General features: G+C 44.8%; 1 protein-coding gene across 4 annotated transcripts in view; it reads left to right on the top strand.

Annotated features, from left to right (window-relative positions):
- The window catches only part of PPA2 (inorganic pyrophosphatase 2), a 47,266-nt gene extending 22,744 nt beyond the window's left edge, over nt 1-24,522 (top strand). For 2 of the 4 annotated variants that reach the window (XM_084855762.1, XM_084855760.1), the window contains 6 exons: nt 286-372; nt 2,061-2,187; nt 15,993-16,120; nt 19,748-19,833; nt 21,636-21,705; nt 23,755-23,896. In XM_084855762.1, coding sequence (XP_084711888.1) covers nt 286-372; nt 2,061-2,187; nt 15,993-16,120; nt 19,748-19,833; nt 21,636-21,705; nt 23,755-23,832 — 576 coding nt within the window. In that variant the 3' untranslated portion in view covers nt 23,833-23,896. Of the gene's footprint in view, nt 1-285; nt 373-2,060; nt 2,188-15,992; nt 16,121-19,747; nt 19,834-21,635; nt 21,706-23,754; nt 23,897-24,289 lie in introns of those variants that run through there. The other 2 variants (XM_084855763.1, XM_084855761.1) reach the window with 2 other exon arrangements.
- Nucleotides 24,523-24,789: the final 267 nt, after the last annotated feature.

Below are 24,789 nucleotides of genomic sequence, written 5' to 3'. Positions count from 1 at the left end.
TTCACAGCTTCTCTGACCTTTGGCCATGCTGGCTCTGGCTGTGGGGGTTAAAGGCAAAAACATCTGGAAGGCACCAGGTCAGGGAAGGCTGCACTACACCATGGTGATACCAGTGTACCACTATCTCAAGAGTGATTATAGTCACTAACAAACCTAGTTCACACCAGAAGCCTGGCACTTTGTTCTCCAAATTTCAGTAATCTGTACAGATTAATAAGAAGTCAAACAATGATCAGTTGAGCTTAAATTTTAGTAGTTCTTCTATTTTTCTTTTTCTTTCAACAGACTTGGGAAGATCCCAGTCATAAAGATGATAGTACAGGATGCTGTGGTGACAACGATCCCATTGATGTCTGTGAAATTGGTTCTCAGGTCTGTCTTAATTACTAGTGAGACTTACTCTAGAGTTTAATTCAATTTTTCAGCAGTTTTGTTTTCTAATATTAGCCTAGGAAAGTATCCCTCAGGGGTCTAGCTGGAAGGTAGGGATTAATGCACAGCATTAGTTTAAACAAGAGGTACCTGCAACAAAACATTGCAGTATATCCTCGCCTCCTAGCTGGACAGTTCCTGTTCAGGGTGCCAGTCAACCTTGCCCTCCTCCAGGATTCTATAAGCTGTAAAGAGCTCAAGCAGGGCTGTTCTCCCATGTACGTGCGCATGCGCACACACACTGTACCATTTTCCTATTGTAGCTGACACTGACTTCTCATTGAGCTGTTTTGGGTATTTTATTTTTTTTACTGCCTTAGGCTTTTTGGAAATTGGTTTGTACTTCTGCAAACTCCAAGGTTTCCCCAAGCATGCTGATATGTCCCTTTTGTTTCTCAGTGGCCTCCATTTTGGTTCCAGTCCTGTTGGCACTTGCCACATGAGTTTGCTATTAGAAGGAATGATGGTGAGGGAAAGAAGAGGAAAACAGGACTGAGGGTTTTAAAAAATGATAAATTAGGTATCTTTCTTGTGGGAGGGAAGGCATAAGAAGTGGAATGCACTTCAGAAGGGAGGGGGAAGGCTTAGTTGAACAGTGGGATCTTTAGGTAACTATAAAAACATCAGCAATGAGACCCTGATGAAGGACTACCTGTCCTGATGTTTCTTTGTACCAAGATAGTAGTCAAACCAAGATAGAAGATGGGTCACTGTGAGAGTGTGTCTGATTGAGGTTATGTGGTTGAGTATGAACTGGTGTGGATGGAAAGAATAATATTAAAGGACCAGTTGGGAGTACAGTTAGAGAAACACAAACTTTATTCTCCAGGTTAAGAAGAGGATCAAAGGTAGTTGCACTTGGGAGGCTGGGAGAAAAAGAGAAGGTCCTTGGACAAGGTCAGAGAGAAGTTAATGATGGTGACCATAGTTTGGCTTTGCAATGAAGCTGGCTGTTAAAGGAGGATGTGCTATGATGAAACTGGGATTAAAGCAAGTACAGGCGGCATACCGATAAATTATTATTATTATTAATTACATTTCTTATTGCTCTTCTGGCCGGTTACCCAGCCGCTCTGGGCAATGTACAACAGTTCAAACAGTTTAGAACAGTAAAATTACACACTAAAACATCATATTTCTAAAAATACCCTAACCCACCCCAAACGCCTGTCTGAACATCCAAGTTTTCAATGCCTGGTGGAAGCTCATTAAAGAGGGGGCATGGTAGAGTTCCCTAGGGGGGGAGTCCCACAGAGTAATGTGTAATGTACACATTAAAATGTGTAATGTCAGGGATATTTGAAGCAAGATTGACTTAATATTGGGCTATGAGCTTTAAGGGGTTATGAATAGGAAGTACCTCAGTGTATCTGGGATCTGGCATGATTGGGTGGAGTGGAGAACACAAGCAATGGGACAGGACATGAATGAACACCTGTGAATAATATACAGAATGATATGAGACCAGGGGATGCAAGGATTTTTAAAAAGTCAGTTGTAGACTAAGCAATAGAAAAGATCAATGAGAAGCAGGTTCGAAAACTAGTACAGTTGAGAAAGGAACTGACATAATTTAAAAAAACGGTTTCCGGTACCTTTCTGATTCAGAAGGCTTTCTCTGGTTTAAGGTTCGCTCGGTCGGTGAGGTTGTTAAGGTGAAAGTCCTTGGGCTTCTAGGTCTTATTGATGAGGGAGAAACTGACTGGAAAGTTATCGCCATCAGTATGGATGATCCAGAGTCACAGAAAATCCATGGTAAGCATTTTTATCCGCCTGTTAAATAATCCATTTTGCCCAGTCTACAAACATCAATCTGTTTTATGTCATGGTTTTCTCCTTTAGGCACCTGGAGAGGTGTGGTGCTTTGAAGGGTGCTAAAGACAGCAAACAGCATCCTCAGCTGGCACACGAAGCTACAGTTCGTGGGGGGTGGCAGTGGCGTGATAACAATGAAAGTGAACTCAAAATTTGATTACGTTTACTGTGTAGATATAGAGCATGTTGCTTTGTGGGGTTTTTAGGGAGAGGTCGAGCAGCTCAGTGGTCGAGCACATGCTTTGCATGCTGAAAGTCCCAGGTTCAATCCCCAACATCTCCAGGTAGGGCTAGGAAGAAATCCTGCCCAAAGCCCTGGAGAGCTGCTGCCAGTCCGTGTTGACAGTATTAGGCTAGATGGTCTGACTCAGTATAAGGCAGCTTCCTGTGTTCCTGAGCTTGAAGGCATTTGAATGTGTAATGAAGAATTGTTAACTAGTCTTTAATTCTGTGACTCCTTTCAACATGTGTAATATCCACAGTATTGTTATCATATTGTCAGAGGTGTCTCCTGCGGCATGGATTCTTATTCCAGGGTAGCAACATAGTGCCTTCCAGATGTTTTGGAATACAGCTTCCATAAGCCCCAGCCAGCATGGCCAATGATCAGGGATTCTGGGAATTATAGTCCAAAACATCAGGAGGGCACCAGGTATGATTACTGTGTTCGACCTAAAAGTCAGTTGCTCCAAACTGTTTGTTTATTTATTTGTTACATTGATACCCCACCTTTTCCTCCAAGGAGCCCAAGACAGCATACATCTGTCTTCACAATAACCCTGTGTGATCAGTTAGTCTGAGAGGCAGTGACTGGGCCGAAATCACCCAGTGAGCTTCATGGCTGAGTAGGGGCTTGAACCCAGGTCTCCCCAGCCTCAATCCAAAACATTTGAAGCCAGTTTTTTATGTATCAATGGTTCTGGTCTGTACCAATGTTTTCATTGTTTTATTATGTCTTGGGATTTCAGTGGAAATTGTTTCTAGCTATTTTAAATGTTGTCTGTTTTAATTTTATTGCAGATCACCTTGAGTCTTTTTAAAGACAAAGGGGACTACAGGTGCAATTCCATGTATGTTTAGACAGAAAAAAGCTCCCAGCATGCCCCAGTCAGCCATGCTGTCTGGGGCATGCTGGGAATTGTAGGACTTTTTTCTGTCTAAACATGCATAGGATTTGCATTCTAAGACATTCAATTAACCACCATTCCTGCCAGAAGCACAATGCTACACTGGGTCAGCATAGTGGTTAAGGAGAGACTAAGGGGGGTTAATGTGCATGAGTAATCCAAAGTTGCAGTGTATACAAAAGCATAAGGTGCTCTATTCTAGGCCTAGGTGTTGGGTAGGGCAGAAAGGGAGCTCTGGCCTTTATTGTCTTCTATAGTTTTAGGAGTAGGTCTGGAAAGGTTCTAGGAAAAAAGGAGAGTAAGGGGAGACATGATAGAGGTGTATAAAATTATGGATGGTGTGGAGAATGTGGATAGGGAGACATTTTTCTCCTTCTCTCAAAATACAAGAACCTTGGGTCATCCCATGAAGCTGATTGGTGGGAGATTCAGGACAGATAAAAGGAAAGTCTTCACACAGCAAATAATTAAACTATGGAATTCACTTCCATAAGATGTAGTGATGGCCACCACTTTGGATGGCTTTAAAAGGGGATTGGACACATTCATGGGGGATAAGACTATCAATGGCAACTAGTCCTGATGGCTACATGCGACCTCTGGTATCAGAGGCAGTATGACTATGTACACCAGTTGCTGGTGTACATGGGTGGGAGGTTGCTGTTGGACTTAAGTCTTGCTTGTGGGTTTCCCGTGGGCAGCTGGTTGGCCACTGTGTGAACAGAATGCTGGACTAGATGGACCCTTGGTTTGATCCAGCATGGCTCTTCTTATGTTCTTATCCAGCTTGACTTCCTTCACTGAGTAGTCTGGAATGGACAGATTCTCTTAGGAGAATCTGTCAGGCCCAGTCCAGCCGTTAATGCTGGACTGGTCTTCACCCTATCTTCAGGGATGTCTGGCTTCAGAAACCTACTCTTGCTGTGAATCCAAAGCAACAGATCAGCATGAATTGTGTTCTTTGCTTCCAAAAGGTGAAGTGTTTCTTTTGAGCATGGTGGTTTCCCCCGAGATTCTCTGCTGGGGGGTTTTCGCCTTCCTTCTTGACCATGTTCTCTTACCAGCTTCTCCTTCCTCCACTTGGCACACTTACTCACTCTCCAACAGAAATTCTGGTTTGTCCATGGCCTCACTAGGGGTCTGAGGTAGGGTGGCAATATTGTTGGCATCATAGTCCATCCCACGCGTCAGTGTGGCAGAGGTGAGGGCAATTCAGCAGCACATAGCTTAGCGTCTGTGTATCCTTGCTAGACATATACTGTGGTAGAGTGACATCTGACTTGAGCACATGGAGGAGAATGGAGTAAAAAGAAAAGGGGCTATGGGTTCCCATCTTGAGTATGTTTGCTAGAGAGCATGCCTACAGTATTTACACTAATGTAAAGGGCAACCTTGGGGTAAGTACTGGAGTTTCTCGGGGGGTTGGATTTATTTGTTTGTTTATTTATTTATTTATTGCATTTGTATCCTGCTTTTCAGACAATTATTATCTCTCAATGATTTTTTAAAAAGTGAGACAGGCCCTGCCATCAGGCTTACAAACTAAAATGACAAGACACGGAAGGGAAGGGGAGAGGAGGGAAGACAAAGAGATCGGTTTTCCAAGGCCAGAACACATTGATGAGCTATACGCAGGCATTGGAATGCACTTCAGGCCAGGCTGATCATCCCTTCCTGGTGTCCTTTCTTGAATAGCAATTGGTGGCTCTTGCTCCTTTGGCCGATGGGTGGAACCAGAGAGTGTTCTTTCCCCTTGCTTCCCCAGGGCAAATGTCCCAGCAGACCTGAATGCTCTTTCCGGCAGGGAGGGGAAAGTGAGCTCCCTGCTCCTGCTCCTTCTCTGGCCAATAGATGGGCCAGGTTGGTCTCCCCCTTGGTTTGATGTTGTTCCTGGGAAGCAGAGGGTGCAGCCTCCCAGTGGCCCTGGTCCCCTGGCTGATGGCAGAAGCCAGAGTGTGCGTCCTTTCTGCTCTCCAGTCCTAGGGCTGTATTGGTCATATGCATAGCTTCCCACTCTCCTAGAATAAGAAATCTGGAATGTATTTGTTTTTCTTGAATGTCTTGTGAGTAGTATTAAAATTTAAGCCCATCATGACTGATCCTTCTAATTTTGTTGGGTTGTTGATTTTCTGTCACTTCTGCTGGCCAGCGCTGCCATTACTTTCTGTCCACGTAAACTTTATACCTACGTGCTTGCAGTACAGGCATGCTGGTAGCTCTTCCAGAGGTCCCAAAAACTTTAGCTGTATGACTCTTACATTGCCAGGAATGGTAGCCCAATGAATGTGTGCCCCAATCTCATGTTGCTTGCAACAGAGTGAAATTCAGGAGACCCAGATGCTACTCTAAAAAGCAAGTGATTTTGCAGTGTTCACACAGGGAAATGAAGTAGAGACCATGACTAATTTTAAGAAATGTGACCTGGAGTTGTTAAGAGGGACCTCTTGAAGCACTAGTGGGTATTAGTTATGTTTCTGGTTATTTTGTGTGTTCATCGAGTTCAGCCAAGTGGGTAACTTCTGAATTGCAAAAGAGACAAGGCTGTTCATTTTGGAAGCTTCAAAAGATTATTCATGCCAGCCACTTGAAAGGAATTGTCAGCCAAAGCATGAAATGTGTGTATCTTCCTAATGGGTTGATTCTTAAGCTTAAAAATACATTTTAAAATAGGCAGGAAAATTGGGTATGGTGTGGTATGGTGAAAAACGCCTTAGAAAACGCTCAGTTCCTCTACTACAGCCTGGTGCCCTCCAGATAGGTTGAACTACAACTCCCATAATCCTTAGGCAGCATGGAAATTGTGCTGGCTTGCGATTATGGGTGTTGTAGTCAAATGCATCAGGCAGGTGCCAGGTTGGGGCAGCCTGCCCTAATAATACTGGAGAGGCTGTGTTGAGGAGGAAACCCTTCCTAGTACACTTTTCCATCTTGATCATCTCCTAATTTACTTGCCTTCCAAATGACTAGGGTTCATGACACTGCATGGCTTAGCTCTAATTGTGCTAAACCTGTCAGGGCTGTACCACTTCAGATTGCAGGTGGGGCCCCACAAGATTGAATACTCCTACATACAACCTCTTCCATGCAGAAAACTAGCCAACTAGAAAGGTCAGAGACAAGGTTAGCTGCCTCCATGACATGAAAGATTTCTGTGTACAATAACAAAATCCTTGCAGGCAGGATCTATTCCCTGACCCTGTATTCTCTGTGGAGGGAAAGGGTTTTTTTTTGTATTGGCAATCTTGTGGAGCCCCACTTGGAATCTGAAGTGATACAGCCCTAACAGGAGTGTGCGACTTTAAAGAAAATTGGGCCCAAGAAGTAGGATGCTTTAGCCATATCTCTGGCCTATTCTCATGTCTTGTAACCTCAGTCATGTGTCCCTTCCTTCATACTTGCCTTTTGGTTTAGAAATAGAGTGGGGGGACATGACTTAAAATTATACATGGTATGGAGAAAGTGGATACAGAGAAGTCTTTAATACCAGAACCCAGGATGATTCCAGTGAAACTGATTTGATGGGAGATCCAGGACAGACAGTAGGAAGTACTTTTTACACAGTGAGTATTTAGCCTACAGAATTTACTGGTACCCAACCTAGGGCCAAAACAGACGTTATTTCTGTTTATAGAAATGTAATAAATGTAATTACAGAAACGTATTACAAGAAATGTAAATAAATAAATAAAAATTATTTAAATCTGTGCTTTCCTTTCATTTTTACTCTAGAGTAGTTGCAGGGCCCCCTGCAATCTGGATTTAACCCCCCCCCTTACACTAGGGTCCCAATCCAGATTGGGCCTCCTATGCTACTGTAGTGAAAATAGCAGGGAAAGGCATAGCTGCTACACAGAATTAAAGTAATGTCTGTTTTGCCCTTAGATGGCTTTAAAAAGGGATTGGACGAATTCATGAAGAAGTCTATCAGTGGCTACTAGTCTCAATGGCTATAAGCAGCCTCCCAGTTTCAGAGGCAGTATGCCACTCAATGCCAGTTGCTGAGCAACATCAGTGGGAGGGTGCTGTTGCAGATATATCCTGCCTGTGGTTTGTCACTGTGGGAAGCCTTTGTTCTGATCCAGTCAGGTCCTTCTGATGACAAGTATCTTGAATGAGTAGCCTTTAGTAGCTATTCTAGGAGTCCCTCCTCCACCCAGTGGAGGCTGGTGGCTGTGATGTCACTGGGGCGGTGAATCCGCTCTGGGGTGCAGTCAGAACTCTAGAGGACCTATCCAAGGTGCTCACCTTAGATAGCTCCATTAGAGTTCTGACAGGTTCTGACTGAACCCTGGAGCAGATTCACCGCCCCACTCACATCAGAACCACCAGCCTCCACTGCCTTCACCCATGCAGCCAAGTGATAGCAATTGATGGAACGCTCCAGCATTCAGATATGGAGAGTTCAGTTCAGAAGATATGTGGCTTGAATGCTACTTCTTAACTTGCCTTCTGGGTTTTCACCCACATAATTCACATCTGGATGTCTGTGGGGTTTCCCCCCTTTCATTGCTGATGAAAAGTGACAAATATTAGAAGAGGTTATGGAAAATTATTACTGTAATAGAAAGGAATCTGGGCAAACGATTACAGAGGAAAGCATCCACAGCCTGCTAACACATGGGATCATTCCCTGAGAACTGTGACACTTGAATCCTGAGCAGCTCTGAAGCTCTTGTAAGGTTAATTATAAACTCGTTAGTGGGATAGCATTCAAGCTGGCTTGAATTCTAGCCCATCAGTAATCATTTTGAGTAACGTGGAGATTATTTTGTCCTTTTTTTTTTTAGTCTATCCAGTGCTCGAGGTATTCAAACCTGTGCAGAGTTTGAAGACATTTTTTAAAAACATTAATTAACCTTTTTAATATACATATATAGATTTGTATATATCCATATCAATTAATACATAAATGCATGCGTATATGAGAAAACATAACTTTCTAGCAATTATACATAAGCTTCAACAAAAGTGGACCAGATATCCAAATAAGTATCCATTCAAAGGTGGTGTCTATATACCACTACAGAGAACCAAAGCACTTCCATTTTCTATTAGCTGAACTTTTTGTAACAAACTTCCTTGAGTTGACTGACCTTGTGAGAAGCCCTGGGGGAAAACATAGGCATGATGGGATCTGACCACCTGCAGATACCATCTGCAGGGGGGATGGGACCTGGCTTATCTCTTGAAGTCCTGATCGTCTCCGGCCTCAAGGTCATAAAATGCTGAGTTCCACAGGAGAGAGTCAAGATTGCGTTCAGCTGGGCATGTGTGGAAAATGTCACCTTTTCTGTTATTTTTCCTCAAGGAGTGGAGGGGGAGAGAACTGGAGGCTGGCATGGTTAGTGTATAAAACAGTGGCCTGTTTTGGGTCGAGCAGAAGCCCACGGGGATCCATACCAGGCAGCAAAGGAGTCAAGGCAAAGCAGGCTGGGAGTTGCAGGACCCAGGAGAGCTCCTTGTGATCAGCTTGCTCCCACAAGGTCTGGGGCCAAATTGAAGCCTTTTTGCTACAGTCCAGACTCCACCCTTTCCTGCACAATGGAAGCCTTAAAAGGACAAGCCTCTGGCTTAGAGCCTAGGGCTCCTCCATCTCTCTAAGAGCTCATACTCGGCATGCTGCTGGCATTGGCACATTAGCTCCCTGGAATGTGGGGCGCTTGTAGAAGAGGATGCTGGGCTGGTGCTGGGGCAAGGCTTGGGGTCTGTGGGGGCTTGCGATCAGGAGGCTCTCTGGCAGTTCTGCAGTGGTGGTCAGGCCTGGAGTTTTCTCTTGGCATCATGGGGCCTTTGGCCTCAGAGTCCATGTCACTACTGGACTCCTGGGTCATGACAGGGATGGCCATTGAGTGTTCAGGTCTGCCGAGGCTTGTGAGAAGGCCCATATGAAGGCATGCATAGGCAGCAGCGTAGTCATTCTTACTTTGAGTCTGTCCTGGGTTTCCAATTGTCTTGTATTTGTATCAATCCGTTTGTGCCAATTTGGCTTTGTAACTTCCAATTCCCTTTTTTCCCTCTTTCGAAAATAACTTCTCTACCTTTTAAAGTTGTGTGTCCTTTCCAGTTTGGGTCAGTGCTAAGCCCAGTGTTACTCTGCAGCTGGTGTTACTAAGTATAATTTGTCCTTGGCTCTGAGACTCAAGCGAACTGCTTTGGTCCCTGTTTTGGCAGAGCTAAGGAGGCTAAGCAAGCCTGGGGACTCCCCTGTCCTGGGCTGGTAGCAGAGGGGTGGAGGCAGCTTTCCGTTAGAAGTGGATTGGTTTGGAATCATGTTCTTTTCTCTGCCTTTCCTTTACAACCACCCATTCAAATATTGAGAGTGTTGTAAGGCCCTCAGTCCGAACTGAGCGTTCATCCTCTTGGTGTTGTGATCTCAGTCTTTTAGCTGTCAAAAAGGCATGGAGGTCAAAGATACACCTCTGTGGCAGAATTAAGTAAAATGTAAATCCATGCTCGGGAAATTGCCGTTTTAGCAGGCGCACAGTAACCTTCCCCCACACACACACTTTTTCTCTTTACATGTACACATCTTGTGCCAGAATTGCAAAATGTTACCACTTTGGGTTTCTGACTTATTCCTACTTTGGGTTTCTGACTTATTCCTAAAAGCTTGCAAAGGCTTTTTTGAGGGATGGGGGATAAATCTGGCCAGTCCTTGTTTAATTTCTCTCCACTGTTTAGTCACGACTTAATTTCCTTTGAACAAAATGCTTGTTTAAATTGGATCCCTGCCTTAGAGCACTCTTGTGCTTCGAGTGCTGAGAAAGTGGCCACTCGCAGTTGTGGCTGTGTGTCTCTTCTTGACGAGAGCTCTTAGACTAGCTCCTAAGGGGGTGCCTAGAATCTTCTAGAGAAACCTCTGAGCATCTTCAAGGGTTTGAGGTACTCATTACCTAGAGCATCCTTCCCCAACCTGGTGCCCTCCAGATATGTTGGACTGCATGCTGGGAGTTGTAGTCCAACACCTCTGGAGGGCACCGGGTTGGGAGAGGCTGACCTGCAGTTCTGGGATGAAAGACCACAAATGAGAGGTTGTTTTTTGTGTATGTGCATTTCCGTTCCCTTTGGTACCCTGTGAATTAAAGCTGATTTATCATTCAAATGTACATGGTTCAATCCTCTCAGAAGGTATCATTGGGCTGGGGGGCAGTGTACAAAGAAGCAAAGTGTATAGTACCAGAGTGTTCTGGTGTGGTGAAAGCTTACATGGCAAGGAGAGGTCTAGGGTAGAAACCAATCCCTACATGCGTTCAAAGGTAGTAAAACTGAGTGGAAGACTGTACTGTGTGCCTCCTGTGCCTTTGAAGCAGCTGCAAGATTAAAGTGGATTCATTTTCCTCATGAAGGAAGATACAGAATTATTTCTGGAAGAAAGGAGCAATCGCTGTGGTGGGATGTTCACCTCCCCCCCCCCCATTTCTCCTAACCAACCTCCTCAGACATTTATTTCTTTATCATCATGAACGGATGTAATAAGATCCTTTCTGGGCTATGGTTGATAGCTTGTTGAAACCCGACGTGTCGTGCAGGGGTGGGCAACTTTTGGCCTTCCAGATGTTTTGGCCCACAACTCCCATCAGACCTCATTGTGGCGTGAATCTGTGCTTCATGCCTAAAATTTATTATTTATTTATTTATTTCTATACCGCCCAATAGCCGAAGCTCTCTGGGCGGTTCACAAAAACTAAAACCAAACAACACACAATAAAACAATTTAAAATATATAGAACATTAAAACCACAATATAACAATACAACCACAATAAAACCTAGCAGCAGTACAGGAGTTTAAAATACAGATTTAAAACAGCAAAGATAAAAATTTAGAAAGCTAAAATGCCTGGGAAAATAAAAAGGTCTTCACCTGGCGCCGAAAAGAGTACAATGTAGGCGCCAGGCAAACCTCACTAGGGAGCTCATTCCAGAGCCGGGGTGCCACAACAGAAAAAGCCCTCCTCCTAGTAGCCACCCGCCTCACTTCCTTTGGCAGGGGCTCACGGAGAAGGGCTGCTGCTGATGATCTTAAGGTCCGGGCAGGCACATATGGGAGGAGGCGATCCTTCAGGTAACCTGGCCCCAAGCCGTTAAGGGCTTTGAATGTTAACACCAGCACTTTGAATCGGGCCCGGAAATGGACCGGCAGCCAGTGCAGCTGGAAAAGTACTGGCGTAATATGGGCTCGCAGGCCAGTCCCTGTTAACAATCTTGCTGCCCTATTTTGGACCAGCTGAAGTTTCCGGACCGTTTTCAAAGGCAGCCCCACGTATAACGCATTGCAGTAATCCAGACGAGAAGTTATCAGAGCATGGATAACTGTAGCTAGGCTGTCTCTGTCCAGATAAGGGCGTAGTTGGTATACCAGCCTAAGCTGATAAAAAGTGCTCCGTGCCACTGAGTTCACCTGTGCCTCAAGTGACAGTTCTGGATCCAAGAGCACCCCCAAACTACGAACCTGATCCTTTAGGGGGAGTGCAACCCCCTCCAGAACAGGTTGATTATCACCTAGCCGGGCAGACTCCCTTTAAGAGTTCTAGCATGTGGGACTTGGGCCAAATGCTCCCTTCAGATTATCCACAGCCCTTGTTAACAAGGAATAGGTGTGTGGGTTAGGTATGAGCTGGATAGCTGGTTGCCTTTTGCAGCTAGCCCTTATAAGGCTATAAGGTTTGTGAACTGCCCAGAGAGCTTCGGCTATTGGGCGGTATAGAAATGAAATGAAATAAGGGGGGTTGGAAGCCCTTGTCTGGAGAGGATCCATTGCAGGTTGTATTGCTCCAGACCAGAGATTGATCCCTTCAAGGAGTGGAAGGTGCACGGGACCCTTATGCCCTCCGCAGCATAAGCTACAGAGGCACAGGATAGCCAAGCGGATAGTCTGTAGGTTTGTCTACTGTTTTATTGTATCCTCTGTTTGCTCTCTTACCTTATGTTTGTTCACTTGCCATTAAGTGTATCTGTTTGGCTTTGTGTCGTGTATTTTGGAGGTTCTGACCAAGACGTAAGAGAGGGAAGTTCTGTTCATGTGGCCTAACCACTTGAAACCCTAGCCAGGGTTTAGATCTCGTCTTGGAAAAGGGGGTTGGAGATGGATAAAGTCCCAGTTGAGACAGAACAACATGGTCCTATGCAGCACAGGCAGTCATGAGGGATCATGGGAGTTGTAGGCCTAAATATCTGGAGGGTCACAAGTTATGCACCCCTGGTGTAGTGATCACATAGGTGGGGAACCTTTTTTTCTCTCAAGGGCCACATTCACTTAGGGATATCTATTGGTGCTGTTGGTGGGTAGGACCACCCCTTTTCTCTCTTCTCTGCCCCCCGTCCCCCCTTTCTCTCTCTCTCTCTCTTTCCGCCCCCCCTTTCCCCAACCAACAGGCTGCTGGGAAGGAATAGATGTCCCTTTAGGCCTACAGCTGCAGTTTTCCCATCTCTGGATTGGCGTATTGGATCCTGACTGTGGAGCCCGAGTTTCTAATCCCCACTGAGCCATGAAGCACACTGGATGATCCTGAACCAGCCACCATTACTCTGCCTACCTCATAGAAATGTTTGCTCAAATGGGATTGACCTAGTTTGATAAAATACGTCAGTCCCATTTATCAGGGATGGAGAAGGTTTGGCCCTCCAGATGATGTTGGGCTGCAAATCCCCTCATCCTTCACCATTGGCTATGCTGGCTAAGGCTGATGGGAGTTGCAGTCTAACAACATCTGGAGGGCCCCATGTTTCCCACCCCTGCCATATATGCTATCCTGAGTTCCTTGGAGGAAGAAGGGATCAACAGAGTGATAAATAAGCATTCATTATTTTCTCTTTTGATATATGCAATCAATTTTTCAGTTGAGAAACCAGAGCCACTTACCCTCCTGCCTTGCAAACTGTATTGCTTCTCTGCATATAGGGGTGTGTGTTTTATATGCAAGTAACAACAGAGGTTTATGGATGCATTGCAGTGAACTTGGGGGAGCATTCAGCATAAAACAACTTAATTTATTTGTGCAAGATTTTTTTCCCCTGTTGCAAAAACACAGTAAATGCCTTTATACGGACTGAAGCTGCTGCTTCCTCTAAATGTTTATAAGTTGTCATTAAAAACATGTGTCCTCTTCCCACAGATCTTCTTAGAATGCTTGCACACACTCAAATCGGGTGTGTTAGCTTTGGGGAAGGTGGAGGAGGAGAGAGAGGGGGGGCATGCATGTGGGATGAAAGAAGTGATCATGTCTAAATGGTTTCCCAGTAGAATTAGGAGTCATCTTCCAGTGGTTTAAAGCTACTTCATGCATTAAATCAGCCTTCCCCAGATTGAGCCCTCCAGATGTGTTGGACTACAACTTCCAGCATCCCTCAGCTGCCCCATACCGGGACACACCTTTGGTCCATTCTATGCGAGCATCGTCTGCTCCTGTCTTCCTCAACCTGGGCACCTGCAGCTGTTTTGGAGGACTGCACCTCCAATTGTCTGTGACCATTTGCTGGGTGGGATGAATGGGAATTGTCCAAAACATCTGGAGGGCACCAAGTTGGGTGATTGGTATCAGCTACCCAGGGTCACAGGCAGATATTGGCCTTACCAGCCATCCTACCAGAGATGCTTTTAACTGGAATAGAGCCTTCTGCATACAAAGCATGTGCTCCATTACGGATTATAAGTGTCCGCTATCATGTCTGAGGCATGTGTGTGCTTTCCATAGAGTCAGGGCCAGTCACAGCCCCATGAGCACACATGCTACTAGGTTTGTGTTGCTTCCCCAGACATGATGCTACATGCAGAAGGATCCTGTTGAGCTGTAATTTGCAAAGCATTTCTTGTACTGAGCAGCAGTTGCCATAAATGTTTGGCACAGGTTTGCCCATATTTTGTTCCATTGAGTCCCCGTGCCAACACAATTCTCTTGCACCTCCTGCGGTATAACTGGAAGTCTGTTCCTTTAGGTTGGCTTTAGTTGTACTGTTGCAAACAATGACCTACAGCTCTGTGGCTGGTGTGATCCAACTGGTTATAGACAACACTGGTGTGCTTTGTAAATGCTTTCAGGAACTATTTTTGGATATGTGCTGGGCCAATGAAACCTTTATTTTTGTGTACCGTTGAGATATCCTCTTCCTCCTTTTGGTGTGATCCAGTGCTTGGCTGCTGAAGCATAAGCTGCCTAGTTCGGCCCTGCTTGTCAGGCTGATCTCACCACCACAATCCAGTAGCCCTGCTTTACTATAAGGAATGGCCCAATGCATGCTTGCTTCACCCCTCTGGCTCTTGAATGGCAGTGCCTAGATGCTGGAGCACTGTTGGCTTTTCTGGTGCTGGAGATCATAGAAATCATAGAATCATAGGGTGGGAAGGGGCCTACAAAACCATCGCGTCCAACCCCCTGCTCAGTGCAGGAAGCCTGATTCCCAGGCGGTCTCTCATCCAAGTACAAACCAGGGCTGACCCGGCTTAGCTTCCGAGATCAGATGAGATCGGGCGCATCCAGCCCTCAGATCCAGTGAGTTTCTAGCGTTGATCAAAGGACTAGCCAATGAGACAAAGATACTGTCAAGAATGGTTTAATAATAGTGGGAGCCATTGACGGCCACTGGGGTAGTTACATACGAAGCAGCCACCTGGAGGTTGGTTGTTTTTAGCCATTTCTCAGCTCTGCAACTCAAGGCCACAGTTTGCTCCAGCTAAATGGGAAAATGATAACAGCCGTGCCTGGTGGGAAGATGCAACCCCTTTGGAGGGTGAAGTGGGGTGTCCTGGGCCTGGGCCTGGATTGGGTGCTTCAAATCTGCCTGGAGTTGCTAGGGCTGGGCAATAAAAGGAGGGCTAAGGAAGGGGTGGGCATCTCTTCTTGGCCCTGACGGTACTAGGGTGTGCCGCTGGTCGATGGCTATCCTGGGAGGCCCATGCTTTGGTATGTATAGGATAGACTAGCTAGCTTTATTGTTTTGCTCTTGGGAGTGTGTGCCTTGGTGTTTGGCCTTTCTGGTTTCGTTTAGAGTTTGTACCTTGCTTGTAATTTCCTGTACAACCTACCACCTCTCCCGGTTCCTTCCTCTTTGTTCCTTCCCCATTATAAACTTTTATCCAACTTCCAGTTGGTGTGGTGTGTCCTGAATAATTTCAGTGCTAAATACAGTGCCTATTGTCCTGGAAGGGAGCTACTGGGTTAATTTCGGGGGAACTTGTGGCCAAGTTGGGCCTGGCCTACCTTGCAGGGTTGTTGGTGAAACCAGCAATCCTTCACGGATATCTTTAGAAAATCAATCAATGTAAGAGCTTCCTTCTGTCGCAAGACTCCCCATGGTTGGTTATGAAAATAATGCTTATAATCCAGAGTTAAGTTCAGTGCCCAGTGACTGCGGTCAAAATTTCTGCATAGTATCTGTGTATACAGAAATCGGTGCAAACAGGGGCTAACTCATAGGCCATTCACTTTGGCTTCAGGGAAACCCTCATGCACTTGCTGAAGTAAATGGAACCTTTTCTGCTTATGAAGAGTGCTTATTAAAGACTCTTGATTTTCCACCTTCTAGCAGGTTGGAGAACTCTGCATGTACATTTAACTAATGGCTTGGGGAAAATTGATACATAATACTAATGTGTGTAATTTTTTTTTTTTTTTCATTACAGATATTGATGATGTCAGGAAGTTCAAACCGGGCTATCTCGAAGCTACAGTTGACTGGTTCAGGTTATATAAAGTTCCAGATGGGAAGCCAGAAAATCAGTTTGCTTTTAATGGCACATTTAAAGACAAGGTGAAGGATCTCTTCATTGGAGACAGCAAACGTACTAAGGGTTCTTGTTGAAATACGTACTGTGGTGGAATAATACTTTCAAATGTGTTCTAGAATCTCATACAAGAAGAAAAGGGTAGGAGACACATGGGAGAATAAACCTCTGTTAAGTGTTCTTAAAAATGCATATGGAATATTCCACCTTATAGCTCTTTCTGCTGTGGAGCTAGATGGTGGCCTCACCTTGGATTTCTCCCACCAATCCAAGTATTTAGGGAAGAATCTGGTAAAAATCTTCATAATTGTAACAATTCATGCGGGACTCTAAAAACACTTCTACAAGGTATACATTTTAGTCCTCCCATGCATTTGGAGCCAAACTAATCTCAAAAGGGTTTCAAAATGTAACACTTTGTCCAAGGTATAATTGGGGTGCACATGACCCGATATGCTGAACACTTGCATTGAACACAACACAGAAGGTTACCTTATGTAGCTGTTAAGATAGGAAAGTATTAATAATGCAGTTTTATTTATTTATACCTTCATGAGGTATTGAATTGAAGGGAAAACATGTACGAGGCAGGTTTTGTGGGTCTGGGAGACGCCATAGGAGGTGGTATTGGGGTCATTACAGAGCCTTGACACCATCCCTGTATAATTATAACCTTACCCTTTATTTTTCTTTTAATCTTAAACTGAAGGGTTAAAAACAACAACACTGTGATTGAGGTCTCCCTGACTTGGATACCAAATTAGTAAGGTGCTTTTTTCTAAGAGTTGGAAATAGAAGTTAATTGTTTTTCACTCCAGTCACTTAGAATTAATCATGATCTCAGTAGGATATACTAGCACTCCACGGGTGGTATCAAAAGGTGCTTCTGGGTGAGTGGAAAGCTCTTTGGCTTGGCCAGATTTTGCTGATTCTCCCCTACCCACTGCAGCCCCCCCTCATGCTCCCTTACTCCACTGCAGCCCCCCATATGGCTCCATAGGGTCTTCCCATTACGAATGAAAGACTGGAAAATTATTGATCTCCTTGGAATAATGCGCAAGGAACCATAGGTTTTCCAAAGAAGATGCAAAGAGGATTCAACTCTTATCCTTCTAGTTGTGCAGGATATTTATTTGGGGGTTGTTGCTGTCAAACTTGGGCTTCATTGCAACCTGCTGTGTTGAACTGAAGAGTTATATACTGTTGTCACAGAAAAGTGCGACATCACTGACTAGCCCCATTGCTCAGTATAGATTTTTAAGAATTGTTTCTAAAACATGGCAACATTGTTTTGGAAGTTAGGAACGTGCTTGCTTCGGAACGAAGGGCCAAACTAAATGTTGCTTTAATCATGCATAGCAGAGTTTCCTCTACTCTCCTGCAAGCATGCATAGTCCTGTCTGGATCAGGACTATGGCGCTTTGGGAGAGGAGGGTTATATTTTCTTCCCCTCATCCCATTTTCATCCCCAAAATCCTTTAAAAAAAGAAAAGAAAAAGAAGTCCTCATTGGAATCAAGAGACTTTTTTCCTCTTTTTAACTCCCACCCGTGGGGAATATGTGGAATTTCGTGATGAAAACTGGGCCTGGGGGCGGCGGAGCTTAAACCCTCCTCTACACACAGCCAGTGTGGTGTAGTGGCAAGAGTGTTGGACTAGGAGCTGGGAGATCCGGGTTCTAGTCCCCACTTGGCCATGGAAGCTCACTGGGTGACTTTGGGCCAGTCACACACTCTCAGCCCAACCCACCTCACAGGGTTGTTGTTGCTGCGAGGATAAAATGGAGAGGAGGAGGATAATGTAAGCCACCTTGGCATCTGCTCTATCACTGGGCTGTGACTCCTCCCTGCTTAAGTATGGCCTCTCTACTTGCTTAAGTAGATGGCGCTGCTGTTGCAAGTGCAAAGCTACTTGCTCACACAGCAGTGCCCCTGCCCTTTCAAGATATATACTTTTTAAGCATAGGGTTTTTAAAATAATATATATCTAAGGTTGGGCCCAGTCTTAGTCACGCTTGGAGTATGCCCATTGAAATGGATGGGACTTAAGGTAGTCATGACTAAAGGTGCAATCCTATGCAAGTTTAGACTGAAAAAAGACCTACAATTCTCAACATGCCCCAGCCAGCATAGCTGGTTGCGGCATGCTGAGAGTTGTAGGCCTTTTTTCTGTCCAGACTTGCATAAGATTACACCCTAGCTTTAGTTCCATTGATTTTAATGGGTCTACTCTAATTATGGCCAAGTCTGCATCCAACTCATTATGTCCAGTGGGTTGGATCTGGACTCAAGTAGTCATATTTTAGTCCCATTGAAATCAGTGAGATGAGTTAGTGACTGCTAGTTTAAGTCACATTGATCTAAGTGAGACTAAAGCATGAGCAACTGTGTCTGGATCAAACCCAATATTATTATGAGAGCATTTTTTTTAAGTTGCTCTTTGAAGAAAGTGCCAACTACTTCCCCTCTGCGTAGAGCCCTGATGTCTGTTATTAATAAAGCATCTATTGTGCTTTTGTGAGACTGACATTTGTGCAGTGATAACACTCCTCTTTCTGATTTGGGGCTAACCTCACGGTAGCATTAACAGGGTGGCTGCTTGCCAGAACAAGTGCATCAGGCGCTGACGACGAGGGTGCGGGCTTTACGCTGTGTGTGTCACCTGCCTTTGGGTGTGCGGCAAACTATTTCTGAAGACTCCATCCTGTGCACCACATAGGTTTATGGCAGGGGTGGAGAACGTGTGGCACCCCCGGATGTTGATAGACTTTAACTCCCATCAGCCCTAACCAGCATAGCCAAGGGTGAGGGATAATGGGAGCTGTAGTCCAACATCATATAGAGGGCCGTATGTTCCCCATCCCTGGTTTATGGGAAACATGTATTGTGCGATCTTAAGGTACGCTTAACTTCTCTCTGGAAGAAAAGCAGCTCGTTGTGATGCCTGGGATCTCCGGATATGTTCGTGATTTCTGGGGAAAGCTTTCTTCTGCTTTTTTTCCTGAAGTGAATCCAACATTCTTGACTGGCTCTCTCTCTTCCCAACCCCCAAATACTTGGGAAAATGCTCTTGGCCCCGGCTGCATTCTGAGCTCTTCTACTGACCTTTATTAGATACTTTCCAACTGTTTTAGTGATATTTGGAGGGCTGCAGCCAAAACAGCTGGCATTTAAAAATTAAGCATATGCAGAAAAGCTTTGCCTAAAGCAGAGCCAAGCATGCACTAGATGCCTTACTTCTCTGTTTGAACTGACTTGGAGTGGCTGCTCAAAATGGTTCTGGGAATACTAAAAGGGGCATTCTATTCCCAAATATGGCTTCGTTCCCATGGCCTACATGAAAACAGTGCTCACGTGGTTCCCTTATCATGAAATGTGCATTGTCAGTCTTGGTGTCGTCGTCATCCCCGCCCACGGCCACCCCCGCTTCTGGGTGTGTACCAGTGGTGTTTGGAAGCTTCCGGAATAATTTTAAAACGAGTTCTGGAGAGGTTACATCTTTCTTTTTAAACTGGGAAGTTCCAGGATAGTGTTGAACATGTAGTTTAACTTGAGTGTTCCCGCAGTTCTCCTTTTGCAAATCATAACGTGTCACAATGGCTCTTTTTTAAAGAGGGAGGAAAAAAGTCACATTTCAGTTTCACCTTTTAAATAGGCCTTTGCTGTTAAAGTCATTAAGTCCACCCATGAATGCTGGGAAGCTTTGGTTCACAAAAAGGCTGACAGAGGAGCCATAAAATGGTAAGCGTCCAGTTTACATTGCTCTGCCAAAATCTGGTGTGAATTAATGTTAAACTGTCCTGGATGGCTTTTATTATGATGGTAGCACTTCTTTTCCCAAAGATCCCTTCTGCATACTTCCTTTTGTTAGTAATTTTGCTTAATAATTGTGTGTGTGTGTGTGTGCCTGTTTTTCTAAACAACTATGTGAGCCCTGCAGATGACTTGGTAATTAAACTTCAGTAATGGCTCCAAAAATAAATGTGCCTCTAATCTTCTGCTTGTACAAAAATGATAACCTTGAATTTTCTTGAGGAAGTCTTGGTGTTGCTCTCTTTGCTCATTCAAGAAGGGTAGGAAGAGGACATGGGTTACTATTTAGAAACACTTGGTCATTTGGGACCAACCGGCTTGGGACCTAGATATTTGAGGGAGCGCCTCTCCCTATATATGCCTGCCCGAGGACTGAGATCGGTTGGAGGGGCCCTCCTCTGCATCCCACCAGTACGAGACATACACTATGGTGGGATGTGGGAGAGGGCCTTCTCTGCTGTGGCACCCAGGTTGTGGAATGCCCTCCCCTTGGAGGCCCAATTGGTGCAGACATTGGCCTCGTTTCAGTGCCAAGTAAAAACATGGCTTTTTACTGAAGCCTTTGAGGGCTAAATGCATTCCCTAGCATGTTGTTTTAACTGTTTTATTGTTGTAGATTTTAACTGGTATTAGTTTGTTTAATAATTTAATATGTTTTTAGATCTTTAAATTATTTGAGCAACTTTGAGCACTCAAGCGTAATGTTCCTCAGGGCTCGTTCGCATAATGTAGAGGGAGACAACCTGGTGCCTTCCAGATATTTTGGGCTACATCTCTCATAAGCCCCAACTAGTGTGGCCAGTGGTCAGGGATTATGGGAGCTGTAGTCCAAAATAACTGGAGGACTCCAGGTTGCGTACCCTGGTGTAATGCCAAACTCTGCTTTGGCATTGCATGTGAATGGGTCCTCTGGTTTACTGGCTGATCCCAAACCACAGTGTGTCAGTTCAGTCATTATGTCAAACCATGGTTACATGCTTTAAGTGTGGCTTGGTTTATTTGCAATACCTGACTTGCGCCTTAACTTTTTGTCTTGTGCAGACCCAGGTAGAAAAGTACTAGTGTACATGCAGGAGGTCCCCGGTTCAACCCCCAGCATCTCCAGTAGGCCTGGGAAAGACCCCTGCCCTGGAAAGCTGCTGCCAGTCAGTGTAGGCCAGGGGAGGGAATGGTTTTTGGCAGTGGAAGCTGGTGGCTCCGATGCCAGTGGGGCAGTGAATCCGCTCCGGGTTTGTTGGAACTCTAAAGGAGCTATCCAGGTTCTGACTGGTTCTAACTGAAACCGGAGCGGATTCACCATCACAACTAACATTGGCGCCATCAGCCTGTACTGTTTATTGGTCCAGGGCCCTGGTTGCTCCCTAGACCAGTCTGGTGGGCTGGATGACGTGGGCCCTGTTGGGGTTAGAGAGAGGCACACAGGGGAATCTCCTTATCTGCGATCACAAATTGGAGGTAACAAGGGGATTCTTGTAGCCTCTAGGCCAGGACTGGGGGTTGGGGGGTGGACAGGGCCCACAAAGGGGAGTGCAGGAGAGCCACGAAGGGAGCCCAAGCCTCCATGTGCCAGGGGTTCTCCATCCCTGATGCAGGCAGTTCTGACATAGATGGATCCCTGGTCTGGCACTGTATGAGGCAGCTTCTTGGGTCCTTTGCTTACTTAAGTGCCCTGTCATAGGGCTTGTCATGGTGCTTTTCCCCAGTTGCTGGTAATTGTATTCTGTTTTCAGCACCAACCTCCTGGTGGGTACCAGTCCATATTGCTGTAACGAAGAGGATGCCCAAGCTATTGTGCAAATGGTAAGGGAAAAGCAGTTTCCTCCTCCTCTGTGAGTCACTGATGGAAGCCGAGGCAATCAACAATTTGGTCAGTGTAATCCAATATGTAAAACAAAGAGAAGACCTGGCTTGAAAATTAAATGGAGAACACAGATGGCTTGTGGTTTTGGAGAGTGTGGGCAATTGTGTCTGTGTGAGAGAGATGGGGAGAAGAGTAGACAGGGGCCTAGGTGGGGAGTGATAAAACCACCATTAGCAATCTTTTAAATGCAGTGAAGTAACCACATTTTCTCTCATTCACTTATTTCACTGAATACTCCATAATGCTGGATTCTCTCCCTCTCCCCCCCCCCCCACACACCCCTTTGGATCCTGAATAATATCACTATGGACTATTTGTATCTAGCCTACAATGTTTATATGTGTGTGTTTGTCTACCCTGTTGCCATGAGTTACCACCCAGCACTCCAAACTCATTGACTAGCAGCAGTATACTCTAATCACCAAGAACATACTTTTATTTACTGCTTTGTGTAATTAAATGCATCTTGCAGGGAAAGGGGAAATTGTGTGCTCCTGTATAGGAAAGAGAGACAAAGAGAGAAATATTTTTAGACAGTTCTTTTTGGTCCAGCTAAATGTTGCATTTAAAACAACAACAAAAAACATAAAAACTTAAGCAAAGGAACTAAAAATATAAATGCCTAAAAATGAAACCTCAAATTCTGATCTGTTTATAAACTGCTTGGCCAGCTGCAATGATTGCATTGGTTTTCTTGAATGTTTTTCAGGAGCGTTCCCAGCTGTTTAGAAATCTGATTTTTAACTATTAATGGAATAAAGTGCCTGTTTTATCTCTTGAGTCATGGCAGTTGTACATGCGGAGCTGGCACAAATGGGACTGATGCCTTTGCTTTAAGAGCCAAGCTCTTCGTGACTCATCTTTCCCCATTTTTTCCACAGGAGAGTGTATAATTCAGGTTTCCCCAACATGGTGCTCTCCAGATGCTTTGAACTAAACCTCTCGTCAGGCTCAGCCAACATGGCCAATGGTCAGGAATAATGGGTCCAAAACATCCGTAGTCCATAACATCAGGCAGAGGAAAGCTGTATAATGCATGTTCACAATCGACTGTTTCAGAATTTGCCTTTCAATGCTGACCTTTTAATTTTTACCTTTTGCAATAGTTTTTAAGCTTCTGTAGCCTATCCTGTCTCAAAGGCGCAGGACAAACAAATCCAGGTCCCAAAGAACCATTCCACTAGTTTTTCTGTGCCTGAGGTGGGGCGGAGCCTTTGAACTGTGTGTGTTTGAGTAGCCATCCCTCACGCAAAAGACTTTTGAAATTGGGAGGAATTACAAAAAGCAGTGTTTGATATGTCACGGGAGTCTGCTGTTCAAAGGAGAAATAATAATCAAATATTCCCACAAGCCCTTGAGCCAGTTAGAAGTAGCTCTTGTATCCCTATAAATCACTGCCTGTGATCTTCACTCCTCCAGCTCCACCAACCTCAGCTGTCTGAAGGTCTCCTGTCCTGTTCCCTCAAAAGGCTCTGCCCTTTCTCCCTTGCTGCCTCGTATGCAGTGGAGGCTGGTGACTCTGAAGTCAGTGGGCTGGTGAATCTACTTAGGGTTTCAGTCAGAACTAGAGTACCGGGGATAGCTCCTTTAGAGTCCTGACTGGTTCTGACTGAAACCCAGAGTGGATGCACCGCCCCACTGACATTGGAGCCATCAGCTTCCACTGCCTGTATGCTTGGAGCTCTCTGTCTCTCTCCCTCTCCCAAATCTATCTTCAAAACCTGTTTTTGTAAAAGCTTTGGCACAATACCCTTCTTCCCATGTCCTACTGCAGCCTTCCCCAACCTGGTGTAGGACTACAACTGCCATTCTCCCTAGCCGGGAAGGCTGCCTGACTGAAACTAACCCTACATACATGTAACTGAATTGCTCAAATAATCTTCCCCCCGTTTAGATTGTAAGCTTCCCGTTTTGTGTTCTGTACAGCACCATGCAAACTGATGGCTCTAAATAAGTAAATGAAAATAAAATGTCTGGTTTTTCTGTAGGCTTCACCGCCTGTGGAAGACTGTTCTGCTTCCAAACAAGGTAAAAGCTGCTACAGATTTCTTGCCTGTATCCTATAAACATAAAAGCTGACTTTGAAAGCAGCTGCTGTATGCAGTTAAAAAAAACCAAGATACTCATGATGCTAAACCACTTGTTTATGTCATTCATGTGTAGATAGTTTTCACTGAAATGTTGGTTGTGGATTAGTTTGTCCCCTGTGGTCTTATTTGTGTGACTTGATTGAGCAAACAGAAAGCAAACAGCTTCTTTTCCTTGTACCGTACGTACCATATGTACCATACTCATGTTCTTATCTAAACAGGTTTTTTTCTTTTTCTTGTATCGCGTGGTGACTGCTGCTGGACATGCATTATTTGATTTTATTTTCATGGAGTAGCATCGCAAAATAACATAGGGCAACATTGGCAAGATTCTTTATGTATATTGATTTATACACAGAGGACGACAGTGATAGGTGTTTTGCATAACCTTTAGTTACTTGTAGTGAATAATATTTGTTCTCTTTTCTTTTAGTTGATAAGTGGCATTTTCTTGGCCAGTGATCACTAGCATTGGCTGATGTCAGACTGTGAAGTCTTCTGACTACTTCGTCCTCTTTTCTCTCTTTCACATGGTGCGCACACACATACCACACTCTTCACTGAAGATATGCAAACAAAGTCACTACTGACTGGATTCTAAATATGCGAGTGTCCGTGCACAGCAAACCTATCATGTAAATAAAAGTGATTTTTAAGACTTCTGTCTTTGTGTGTGTGTGAAATTTTTAACTGTTACCCAAAGTACATTTTCTCCACCCTGCCATCAAATAATAATCATAACCCACTAACAAGTGCAAGATGCAACAGAGCCATTTTCCTGTCTCTCTTTTTAGAGAACAAACAATTGTCGTGGGTTTCTTGGTGTGTCAAAGGAAGAAGGATTGTCTGGGAGCCAGGAACTGGGAGGGAGAGCTCTATTCAGACTATGCCTGAATAATTTTAACTATGGTTTGGTGTAATGTGTGAATGGCT

This window comes from Heloderma suspectum, chromosome 5, assembly GCF_057233095.1.
Source record: "Heloderma suspectum isolate Gila_16-S chromosome 5, 16-S_ref, whole genome shotgun sequence".
NCBI classification, from domain to species: Eukaryota; Metazoa; Chordata; class Lepidosauria; order Squamata; family Helodermatidae; genus Heloderma; species Heloderma suspectum.
This window is presented reverse-complemented; position numbering and strand designations above follow the sequence as displayed.